Here is a 12,280-nt window from a genome sequence, read left to right as displayed (position 1 = left end):
ACAAATATTATCATGCCTCACTCATATGCACTAACTATAATATACGAACTTGGAGAATTGAAGTCGAGCGTGGGTTGTCAGGTTGAGGTATATTGTAAAGGGTCTGGGCTTGTAAGCTGCTACAGCAGTCACGTATATTCAGGAGTTGTAACAGTTATTTCTAAATTCTGCGATACTGAGCTATTTGTGTATAGCCTGGTCATTCCCAGAAACTTCAGGTATTTATGTGACACCTGAGACTCTGAGTTAGAGCACTGAAGCTATGAAAGTCAGCATTATCCCATACAGCAACTGTTTAAAAAGTTGAAAAAGTGATTAGACTTCAACTAGAGTTATGAATGAGGCTGATCTGGATAGGACTAAGGTAAGTCAGCATATAGACTAAAGGATGATAGGTCCATATTTTAAAACTTCAACTTCTATGTGAGACCAAAAGGAGAGAGGTTTATTTGGTGTAAAATTTATATTTTGGGTAGCGCATTAGCTAATTTAACTTGTATGGTCAGTTTCTTGAACACCATAATTACATGGAATCTTGAATAGGGCATGAAATCTCGTTGGTCTGTACAGATTAGTTTGATGTCTCGATATATCCCAGAGTAATTTGGGCAGAGAATAAAAACGTATTTGCAAAGTCCCCTTGGGGAACTGAGGAGAAAGAAGGAAATATTAAACTTCCCCATTTGAGGAATTCCTTATATTCCCACAAGCAATGGGGACAACCAGTTCTATTGGCTGAGCCCTCAATCTTGGGATCTGCCCCTATGAAACTTATTCCTGCAGAGGAGAAGCTAAGTCTACTTATAAGTCTACTTAGAATTATGCCTAAGAGTCATCACCAGAGAATCTTTTGTTGCTCAGATGTGACCTCTCTCTCTCTCTCTGAGCCAGTTTGGCAGTGAGCTCACTGCCCTCCCTCTTACATGGGACATGTCTCCCAGGGTTGTAAATCTCTCTGACAACATGTACAGGACTCCTGGGATGAGCCAGGACCTAGCACATGAGATTGAGAAAGCCTTCTTGACCAAAAGGGAGGAGAGAAAAATGAGACAAATGATGTTTCTCATTTGACTGAGAGATTTCAAACAGAGTTGAAAGGGTATCCTAGTGGTTATTCTTATGCATTATATAGATATCCCTTTTTAGTTTATGGTGTATTAGAGTGGCTAGAAGGAAGTACCTGAAACTGTTGAACTGTGTTCCAGTAGTCTTGATTCTTGAAGACGATTGTATAATGATATAGCTTTTACAGTGTGACCATGTGATTGTGAAAACCTTATGTGTCTGATTTGTGTCTGATGCTCCTTTTATCCAGGCTATGGAGGATAGGTAAAAAAAAATAATAAGAAGAAAAAAAGACATAAATAATAGGGGGGGATAAGGGCTAAAATAAATTGTGTAGATTGAAAGGCTGGTAGTCAGTGAGAGGGAGGGGTAATGTATGAGTTTTTTCTTTTTATTTCTTTTTTGGGAGTGATGCAAATGTTCTAAAGATGCTCATTGTGATGAATATACAACTATGTGATGATAGTGTGAGCCATTGATTTTATACTATGGATGGACTATAGTGTGAAGATTTCTCAACAACATTTTTAAAATGAAAAATAAAAATAAACACATACACACACACCCAAATTTTAGCCCTTAGTTTCCTGGCAGCCAAGGGAGTAAAATTTTAAAATGTGATGAGTTGCCTGTGTAGTCCTCATCTCACAGGAGAATGGAGGAGCATTCCGATGGGGCTTAGCTCAGAGCAGCACCTATTTCAGTTGTTTTACAAATAGCCATTTGTATGAACAAAGGGTTTGTTGTTAAAAGCATTTGAAAACATCCGAGATACATAATTCTCATTGCCTCATAAAAAGAAATTTATTTTGAATAGAAAAATTTCCTGGGCCTGAATTTCAAGAGGCAGTTTATTGTGGAAATTCTCATGCAAGGGATATTAAATAACTTTGGTGAGCATTGAATAACTGATTTCCCAGGACTTTGGCCTGCTTTTTGAAAGGCTATTTACATTGACCCATGGTTTTAAAATGTAGGCGTATTATTAAAACGTAATATAACTAACTGCATCCCACACCTGTGTGTGCCTGACATTCCACATGTTAGTTCTTATCATCCTCATGTCAAGGGTGCAGGGATCATTATTCTAACCTCCTAAATGAGGAAACAGAGGTGAGGGGAAGGAAAGTCATGCAGCTCGTCTGCAGCAGAGCCAGGATTAGAAGCCAGATCTCCCTGTTTCTGAAGTCTGGGCCATTATCCCTGTACCACACTTCAGCCTCCAGGCTGAACAGGTGCCTCTCCATGTGGAATTTCTTCTTGCACATGAGACATGGCTGCTTGAGCCAGAGGCAGAGAGCAGACCTGAAGATGATGCCAAGGCCTGTTTGTTTGGTTGATCAGGCTCATCGCACACTGCCTTCTCTCTTTGTAGGTAACCTCCTTCACTTGGGGTCCCTCAGCCCCAGAGTGCTAGAGGAGGAGACGGATGGGTTTGTGAGTTTGCTCACTCAGATGCTTTGCTACTGTCAGAAGTACGTGTCGCAGAAGAAATCCAACCTGACCCACTGGCACCCTGTCCTTGGCTGGTTCTCTCAATCCGTGGACTATGGGTGAGTCTTAGAGGCAAATCAGTTTCTTTCTGCCTCCTCCTCCTCTCTCCTCTGCTTCCAGCCTTTTTTTTTTTTTTCCCTTTCTTCCTTCTAGCCGCTAATGTTTTATCTCTAATAACAAAAGTAACATATATGTATTGCATAAAACAGAGATAAGGCCAAAGAGGACAAATCCATCCTATAATCCTACTACCCAAAGACAATTTGAGTAAACATCCTTTCAGTCTTTTTCTATCAAAAAAATAGGTTTTACAAAAATGGGATCATGTTATTTTGTAACTTGTTTATTTCATTTAATAGATTGTGGGCCTTTCTTTTGATACTGTCTTTTCTTCGTAACTTATTGATTACTAGACTGCCATATTTTAGATTCACTAAAACAAGACAAATGATTCAAAGAAAATAGAAGTCAGCTCAAGTCCTTTTCAAGAAGTAGGCTCTAAATTTTTAGAAAAGTTAATTAAGAACTAAAATGAAAATTTTAAACACTAAGCTAAAAAAATAAAGAATAAATAATGCCGCATCATGAATTTGAAAATGCTGTACCCTGAGCTGAGATGATGAGGATCCCTAGAGCTAAGGCAGCTGTAAATGCCCAGCTATTTTCCTGTTCATATGTCTGTCTGAGGAGGCATGGGGGTTCCTGGCAGGTGCCCTTGAGGCTGAAAACTTTGTGCCAGAGGATGAAAGCCCCAAATTTGTTCTCTTTTCCTTGTACCTGAGTAGATGTCCCTGGGTATACTGTTAAAAAGACTCACTGCCAAAGGAAGACCCACCCAGCCTGAGGAGGATGGAACATGTGAGTTGGGGAGTCTAGACTAATGTTCTGTGAAAAGCAGAGTGGGCCAGAATAGCACAAAAGTGAAAAACACAGAGCCCAACTTCACCATCTCTTCTCCAAATCATTTCACCTCCTTGAACCTCATCTGAGCGTGAGGATGTTTTCACAGTCTCTCTTACAGAATTGTCTTGAAGGATTGAGTGAGAAAGGCTTGGCCTTTGCTCAGTAGATGGCAGCTTTTATCACTGTTATGATGGAAGACCTATAAAAATTGGTACAAGATCCGTTATAGGGTCTTGAGCTAGGGAGGTCATGAAAGTGGAATTTCTGCACTGGGGGTGCAGAGTGGAGTCGAGAGAGGAGAACCTGAAGGCAAAGAAACACTTAGGAGGTTATAGAGTTTAACCAGTTGGAGGACTAGTTGTGAGGAGAAGAACAAAACAGCAGACAGCTTTTGTCAGTTTGCTGACTGGAATGAAATTAGAACAAAGAACAAATACAGAGGATGTCTCGGAGATGACTGTGTTGTGGCATGAGAGGCCTGAGGAAAACAGTAATGCTCTTGGCAGCACAGAAAGTCTGTCTGTTCAAGAGAGTGGCCCCTTTATCTTCTCTGTCCCAACTCTTATTCTATTTTTAGTTTAATTTATTTGTATTTTTATTATTTTATTTGCCATGTTGTATGCCAGGGCCTAGCTAACTAGACCTCCAAGTGGAAGGCCCACTAGGGAGCTGAGTGGGCTATTCCTGGCCATTAGTCAGGGTGGACCCGACCTGCCTGATCTCTTCCTGCTCTCTCCTAGCCTTAATGAGTCAATGCCCCTGATCACCAAACAGCTGCAGTATCTGTGGGGTGTGCCTCTCATCCGGGTCTTCTTCAGTGACGTCCTGAGCAAGAAGCTGCTGGAGAACCAGGAGACGGCCCACGTGCAGCCAGCGTCCCCCCAGAACGTTCTTCCAGTGAAGAGTGAGTGGCTGGAGGAGGCCTTGGTCTGAGCTTCTGCTTGACTGAAATAAAGCTCCCGAGTGTTCTGTATGGATGTTCCACTTCGTATATGTGAAACTAACTTCTCCCAGAACGATTTTAAGTCAAGTTTACATTTTAGCAAAGCAATCACAGAAAATCAATAGGAATAGAAAACAAGAATTAGGGAACTATACAATGGAATCAGTATCATAGGTTTAGAAGAACAGCCACAGATACAAGTTCCATAAAGACCCCTGCATCTGTCTCTGAACTCTTTAATAGCCAAAATAAAAAAGGATTTGTAGACCCTTTTAGTCCTTCTTATTAATAGAAAGGAGAAAGAAGACCAGTTTCTCAGGAGAAATGAAGCTTTTCTGAAATCTTAGTCATAACATAAATGTCCCATGTGGATCTCCCTGTAAAGGGGGCACTGAGTCATGGAACAAGCCACCATCCCAATAGCAGCAGCATCATAGTGTACCCTGTAGGATCCAGAATCAGTTCTATGGCATGATTTCTCTTTGCCTGCTCTGATAAAAATTAGGGAAATGACACTAACCTAATTCAATGGAATTGCTGTGCCAGATTTGCAGTTTCAGACTGACATAAACTGTCTTACATCTGGCAGTGAGTGAATTTAAGTTCAGCAGTATATTAATGGGAAGATTTTTTAAAAAAAGTAGAATACATTTCAAAACCAAATAAAAGTGCTTTTAGATAAGTATCAGCTCTTAGGTTGTATGCCTCTAAGTCACAGAAAATTGAGAATCAACCAGCCCCACCCCCACCCCACTCCTCTTTCCCTAAAATAGTCCCCTGGGATTTTACAACTAGGTGAGTTCTGAAGTCAAGTAATACTGTAAAAGAATTCCATGTAACAATTGAATATGCCTTGTTTGTTCTACAGAATTTCCTGAGATTGTGAAGAGGTCTTTAGAGTTCACCTAAAAACCTGTTAATGTTTTTCTAATTTGTTACAAAGAGGTAACTTGAATCAAAACAGCTGCTCCACTGTCTGGCTGTGGCTGTAAATTAGAAGCTTTATGGAGATGCTCTTCCCTTGACAGGCTGGAATTTGGCACGTGGCTAGATCTTGGCTCACACGTTTCTTCTCTCCATGTCAGATCTCCTAAAGCGTGCGTTTCAGAAGTCTGCGTCAGTTCGGAATATCCTCAAACCTGTTGGGGGTAAACGCGTTGACTCGGACGAAGTCCAGAAGGTTTGCAACATCTGTGTCCTCTACCAGACCTCGCTGACCACTCTGACCCAGATTCGGCTACAGATTCTCACAGGTTTGGAGTCCTGAGGCATCTTTATCCATCGCTGAAATTTGGCAGACAGTTCTTCCTAGAAAAAACAGATTTTCTTCTTTCTTGACTCAGAAAACAGATTCTGAAGGAGGATCATTTTGAGCTATTCTACTTAGAAATTGATTTACCTCAGTTAAATAGCTCAAAGTAACTTTAATCATAGCACTTCCATTTTGTTCCTTACCTGTTTATTTTAAATATGAAGTACAAATTGCTTTTTTTTTAGAGAAATTATAAGTTAGCAGAAAAATAATGCAGAAAATACAGAGTTCCCAGATGTTTCCACACACCACACTGAGCTTTTTCCCTATCATTAACATGGTGCATTAGGTTGGTACCTTTATTACAATTAATGGAAAAATATTGTTAATAATTGTACTATTAAATATAGTCCATAGCTTTAACATTAGGTTCACGGCTTATGTTGTATATTCATATGGTGGAGACTTTTTTTCCAAATTTTAAGTAACATGTATACAACCTAAAATTTCCCCTATTAATGACATTCAAATTTATAATTCAGTGGTGTTAATTATGTTCACACTGTTGTACTACCATCATCACCATTCATTACCAACACTTTTCCATCACCCCAGAAAGAAACTCTATACCAATTAAGCATTAACTTCCCATTCCTTACCACCACCACCTCCAACCCCGGGTAATCTGTCTTCTACTTACTAACTCTGTGAATTTGATTATTCTGGTTATTGCTGAATAATATTCATTGCATGTATGTACCACATTTTGTTTGTCCATTCACTGGTTGATGGATCCTTAGGTTGCTTCTGTCTTTTGACAATTGTGAATAATGCCACTTTGAACGTCAGTATACTTAAAACAGCTCTAATTTGGTATTGTAACCCTCTAAGGAATTTTTCATCAGTTATTGTGATCTTCAACTCTAATATTTGTTTGGTTTCTTTTTAAAGTTTCTATCTCTTTATTGAGAGTCTCATATTATTCATTCATTATTTTCCTGATGTCCTTTAGTTCTTTCTTTGTGTTTCCTTTATCTCCTTGAGCATATCGAGGATCTTTTTTTTTTTTTGAAGTCTTTTGTCTGTGTCCAAAGTCTGATATTCTTCATTCATGGTTTCTTGATTTTTATCTTTTTCCTTTGAATGGGCCATCCTTTCCTGTTTGTTTCTCTTGTAGTCTTTAGTTGCACACTGTACATTTTAGTCTTTTCAAGTTTATCTCTGGAATTTATTCTCTGAGCTCTCTGTTCCTTAAATTTTTATACAGCTAGTGAGTGACAGAGATTTCCTTGAATGCCAGAAGCTAGCATTCTAAGATACCTTTCACGGTCTTTGCAAACTGGTGCTGCATTGACTGGTGCTCTCCTTCATAGTTTAGCCCTCTTATCATGAGGGTCAGCGTGAGGTGATAGTGAAGTGTAGAGTTTTCTCTGTCTTTTCCCAGCCTGTGTGGTTTTGAAACTCCCCCCATTCCCTGTGAAGTAGGCTCTCTCCCCGTCCTGGGTGCTCTGTTATGTGACTTAAAGCAGGTACTCCTTTGCCCTGGACTACTTTGACTTCGTTGTTTTTTCATACTGCTTTAGCTGTCAGCAAGATGCTTCCGCTTATAGGTCAAGGTCAAGTTTTGGGAGGACATGCCAGAGAAGAGTTTCCTGGTTCAGTTTTTCAGTCTGTCGCCCTATAGATTGGCACCATGGTATGCCCATAGAGGTGACCCTGCTCCCTCCAGAACAGGGCCAAGGACCCACAATGGAAGTGCACTGGCTCCACACCACTCTGGGAAGCTAGCAAAGGCACCATGAGCTTCTCTTATCATTTTAAAGCTGTGTGTTCTTAAATGCATTCACTAAGTTATTACAACCCTTTAACTGTTTTTCCAGAGCTTTGAGGCAGGTGGCTCTGCTAGTTTTTGCTAGTTGTTCAAAGCTTCTGGGGGAAATAGCATCCTGGAGTATTTTATGCCGCCATCTTGGTCTACCAGATGCCCCACCCTCACAAATACTTTTTAAAAGTTGTATTTTCTGAATATGATGATAGTACATGTTCACTGTAGAAAGCTAGGAAACAGAGGGAAGCGGGGGAAAAAACTTAACATCATTCTTAATCCCACAATGCAAATATAACTTCCTGTGTTTGGGTGTATATGACAGATAACTTATATTGAAATTGGAATGCATAGTTTTATCCTTCCTTTTTCCATTACTCACTTTATAAGCGTTTTATCATGTCAAAAATTCGTTCAGGGTGGTATGAGAGTGGCTCAGTGGCAGAATTCTTGCCTGCCATGCCAGAGACCTGGGTTTGATACCCAGAGTCTGCCCATGCAAAAAAAAAAAAAATTCATTCAATTTCATTATCGGCTATATAATATTCACTGGATGTCTGTGCTCATTGTTGTTTTTCGGGGCTGAACAAGGAAGATAATCCCCTGCTCTGAACACTGAACTGAGCTTCCAGGGCTAGTAAATTGCAGTAAAGGGGTTGTTGGTATGAATTGATACTATAAATACAAAAATTCTTTGTAAGTCATAAAGGCTATCTATGAACATTAAGAACTTCTCTACTGCGTTTTACATTTTAAAAAAATCTTAAATTGCTTCTTCCCTATTTCACATCATATTTATTTATTCTTCACATGTTAATAAAGTTGCCTATATGTTCCAGGCACTGAGGATTCAGAAGTGAGCAATGCAGCCAAGGTCTGTGTTTCCAGGAAATTGGTTTCTAGTAGTGGGGAGGCCAACAAACAATAAGCAAGTAAAAACTATGTTTAATGTAGTGATGGAAACTATGAAAATGAACATGAACTTGGGGAGCCCTTGCCAGAGATGATCTTTACTCGGACTCAAATAGGGTTTCTCAGCCTTGGTATTATCTTACTAGTAGCACCACCCCTACTAGTTGTGACAACCCAAAATGTCTCTAGACATTTTGCTAGATGCCCCTGGAGGGCAGAATCCCACCTTGAGAACCACTGGACTAAAGTAGTAGTGAGGGAAGTAGAAGCAGAAGGACTTGTGATGTGTTTTAGAGGCAGAGTCTACAGGTCTTATTGATGGATTGAATTTTGGGGAGGGAGGGCTAAGGATTTCAAAGATAATACAAGACTTTTGGCCTGAGCAGTTGTGTGCACAGTGATGCCCTTTCCTTAATGGGGGAACACCAATGTGGGGCAGGAGCTCTGGGGAATTGAGAGTTCTGTCTTAGGTGGGTCACATATAATGTGGCTGTTGGATATGCAGGTGGAGATGTTGGGCAGGCATTTGGAACATTCTCCTGGATCTCAGAGGAGAGGGATGGCTAGATGTGTGAATGGGCAGGCATCAACAAAGCGATTATATTTAAAGCTAGGCTCCCTAGCAGGTTCCCTGAACAAAGTACAGAGGGAGGAGTGAAGGCCCTGACCAAGTTTGCCCCTCTGGCATTTGAGAGTTTGGGAAGCATATTGAGTGTGATTATTTTGAAGTTACAGCCTGTTGTCCAACTTTTTTAGAGGAGCACAAATTTAAATATCCCCCATTTTCCCAATGAGAGAATCCAATAAGATGTTTTGGGCCAATTTAAAAATAACTGCTTGAATGATAGAAATAAGCTAGTCTGAAGTGTATGTATGGTGTTCAATTTGTTAGTTTAGTTCTGTACATCTTAAATTAGATTATAGAAAATAGCATGTCAGTTTTAAAGTTACTGCTCTTTTTCTCCTCTCATAATCACAGTTTATGCAGCATCTTTGTCTACGCTCCTCACCTGTATCTTGTCCACTCCCCCAGACAGCTCTCCAGAGCACAGTATCTGTACCACGAACTAAATCGCTCTGGAGGTCAGAGGCAGCTCTTGTTGAATCGGCAGATGATGCTTTCAGCAAATATTTTAGTCCACATACTGAGTACCCATTCATGCAACCTGAGGGCAATCGGTACTCCTCTTTTGTTCTGTGGAATTATATTTGTGATCTTCACGTATAACTATCTCTTCTGTTTCTTTTTTAACTTCCTTTTCACTGGTGAGATTTTTGCATTCTTTGATGTGCATGATATAATCAGGACCGTATAAAAACTAGATATGAGCTGAGCACCTGTATAACCACAAACCAGGTCAAGAAACTGGCTTTTTAAAGGCTTCTTTATAACCACATCCTCCTACTCTTGAAAAGGTGGGGTCAGACCTTTAGAAATAATAACTAACTGGGTGTAACAGTTCTTTGCCTCCTTAACAATTCCTTTGGTTCACTTATAAGCATCCATAAGTGACACTGAATAAGGTTTTTTCTCCAAACTAATAATATATCTTCCTACACAGTCTTAATTCAAAATTCAGTATTTCAGAGTATGCCCAAACTCAAATATGAGATGTCTACATTTTATGAGGAATAATTTGGGGAACATACCTCACTGTATATTCCATGATGCATGAAATTTCAGAGCTAGATTTTCTAGGTCAAAAGCTGTATTTTGGGACTTAATTTTAATTAACAACGATGTGGCCTGTGTGCCTGAGGCCTTAGCCATCAGGAAGTAGACTTATAAGTCGTTTGCTTTGCCTTTTGCTTCCTTAGGGTTAATTTTTTTTTTTTATATTACCAAACATTTATTGAGCAAACAAATAAAAATAAAATACTAGGTCAACTTTATTTCTTTTTTCACAATTTGAAAATAGACTCTTTATTTTGGAGTAGTTTTAGATTTACAGAAACATTGAGAAAATATAAAGAAAGCATCCATACATTCCATACCCACTTCCCCTATTATTAACACTTACATTCGTGAGTTACGTTAGTCACAATTAATAAACCAATATCGAACCATTATTATTAGTTGAAGTCCATCCTTTGTTCAGATTTCCCTAGTTTTTATTTAATGTCCTTTTCCTGTTCCAGAATCCCATCTGAAATACATTACCTTTAGTTGGCATGTTTTGTTGGGTTCCTTCTTGGCCGTGACAGTTGATCTATTTTATTTTAAGGACTCCTTTTCACTCGTGTCCTCATCTAAGCTAGCATTCTAACTCTTATGTTATTTCCCCTTTTCCTCTACTTGTTTTTATTGCCTAGGTTTAAAATTTTGCATAGCATTTCAGAGAATCACTGCTTTGGTAATTCATTGCTTTCCCCTTTTTAACATAGAATAATGGAAGTAGATGAAAGGAAGATGCTTTACTAAATGCTGGTGAGCCTACACAATTTAAAATGTGTTGACAAACTATGGCCCTTATGGCCCGTGGTAAGAATCCAGCCCACCACTTTTTTTTTTTTTAATTAATAAAAAAAAAAAAAATTGCAGGAGGAGGGCCAAGACGGCGGCTTAGTAAGGTACACGCGTCTTAGTTCCTCCTCCAGAGCAACTAATAGGTGACCAGAAACAGTGCAGAACAGCTCCCGGGGCCACGGCAGGGACCAGACATACAGCGTACCCCAGTCTGGACTGGCTGGACCAGCTGCGAGACTCTGCTGCGGTGAGCTCCACGAGCGGTGTGCGCTTCCCCGGGCTGCGGCAGCTGGCGGCCGGCGTCCCTCCCTCCCTCCTTCCCGGAACGGCTGAGAGTCTCGGAGAGGCAAGTTCCCCAAGCCGCGGCGGCCAGCGGCCGGCACGCCTCTCTCACGGGCGGCTTCCCTGTCCGGCTACGAGTCTCGGATCAGCGAGCTCCCCAAGCCGCGGCGGCCGGCGACTGGTGCCCCGCCCCCACAGGCAGCTTCCCGGTCCGGCGGCCAATCTCGGATCAACGAGCTCCCCAAGCCGCGGCGGCTGGCGGCTGGTGCCCCTCCCCCACAGGCGGCTGCCCGGAGGGAGAGGAGGGAGTCTCCGACAGTGGCAGGGACTGAGTCCAACCAAACACCAATAGTGGCATTAATAAAGGAGCCACAACATCTTTTGCTGGTGGGACCCACAAACAGACAAGTACCACATACTGGGCAGGATAAAAAAAACAGAGCCCAGAGACTTCACAGGAAAGTCTTTCAACCTGCTGGGTCTCACACTCAGGGAAATCTAATTAAATGTCCAGACGCCAGCAAAAAATAACAAATCACACCAGGAAAATTGAAGATATGGCCCAGTCAAAGGAACAAGCCAATAGTTCAAATGAGATATAGGAGCTGAGACAACTAATTCTGAATATATGAACAGAAATGGAAAACCTCTTCAAAAACCAAATCAATAAATTGAGGGAGGACATGAAGAAGGCAAGGGATGAACAAAAAGAAGAAATGGAAAGTCTGAAAACACAAATCACAGAACGTATGGGAATGAAAGATACAGTAGAAGAGATGAAAAAAACAATGGAAACCTACAATGGTAGATTTCAAGAGACAGAGGTTAGAATTAGTGAACTGGAGGATGGAACATCTGAAATCCAAAAAGAAACTGAAACTATAGAGAAAAGAATGGAAAAATTTGAGCAGGGGCTCAGGGAATTGAATGGTAATATGAAGCGCACAAATATACATGTTTTGGGTGTCCCAGAAGGAGAAGAGAAGGGAAAAGGAGGAGAAAAACTAATGGAAGAAATTATCACTGAAAATTTCTCAACTCTTATGAAAGACCTAAAATTATAGATCCAAGAAGTGCAGCGCACCCCAAAGAGAATAGATCCAAATAGGCATTCTCCAAGACACTTACTAGTTAGAA

At 40.6% G+C, this 12,280-nt stretch overlaps 1 protein-coding gene across 4 annotated transcripts in view; it reads left to right on the top strand.

Moving 5' to 3' along the window:
• Positions 1 to 12,280, top strand: part of UBE3B (ubiquitin protein ligase E3B) — a 70,377-nt gene that overhangs the window by 20,197 nt on the left and 37,900 nt on the right. For all 4 annotated transcript variants that reach the window (XM_077160079.1, XM_077160081.1, XM_077160080.1 and 1 more), the window contains 3 exons: positions 2,441 to 2,618; positions 4,203 to 4,366; positions 5,491 to 5,658. In XM_077160079.1, the coding sequence (XP_077016194.1) occupies positions 2,441 to 2,618; positions 4,203 to 4,366; positions 5,491 to 5,658 (510 nt within the window). The remainder of the gene's footprint in view (positions 1 to 2,440; positions 2,619 to 4,202; positions 4,367 to 5,490; positions 5,659 to 12,280) is intronic.

The sequence above is a fragment of the Tamandua tetradactyla genome, chromosome 5 (genome assembly GCF_023851605.1).
Source record: "Tamandua tetradactyla isolate mTamTet1 chromosome 5, mTamTet1.pri, whole genome shotgun sequence".
Taxonomy (NCBI): Eukaryota; Metazoa; Chordata; class Mammalia; order Pilosa; family Myrmecophagidae; genus Tamandua; species Tamandua tetradactyla.
This window is presented reverse-complemented; position numbering and strand designations above follow the sequence as displayed.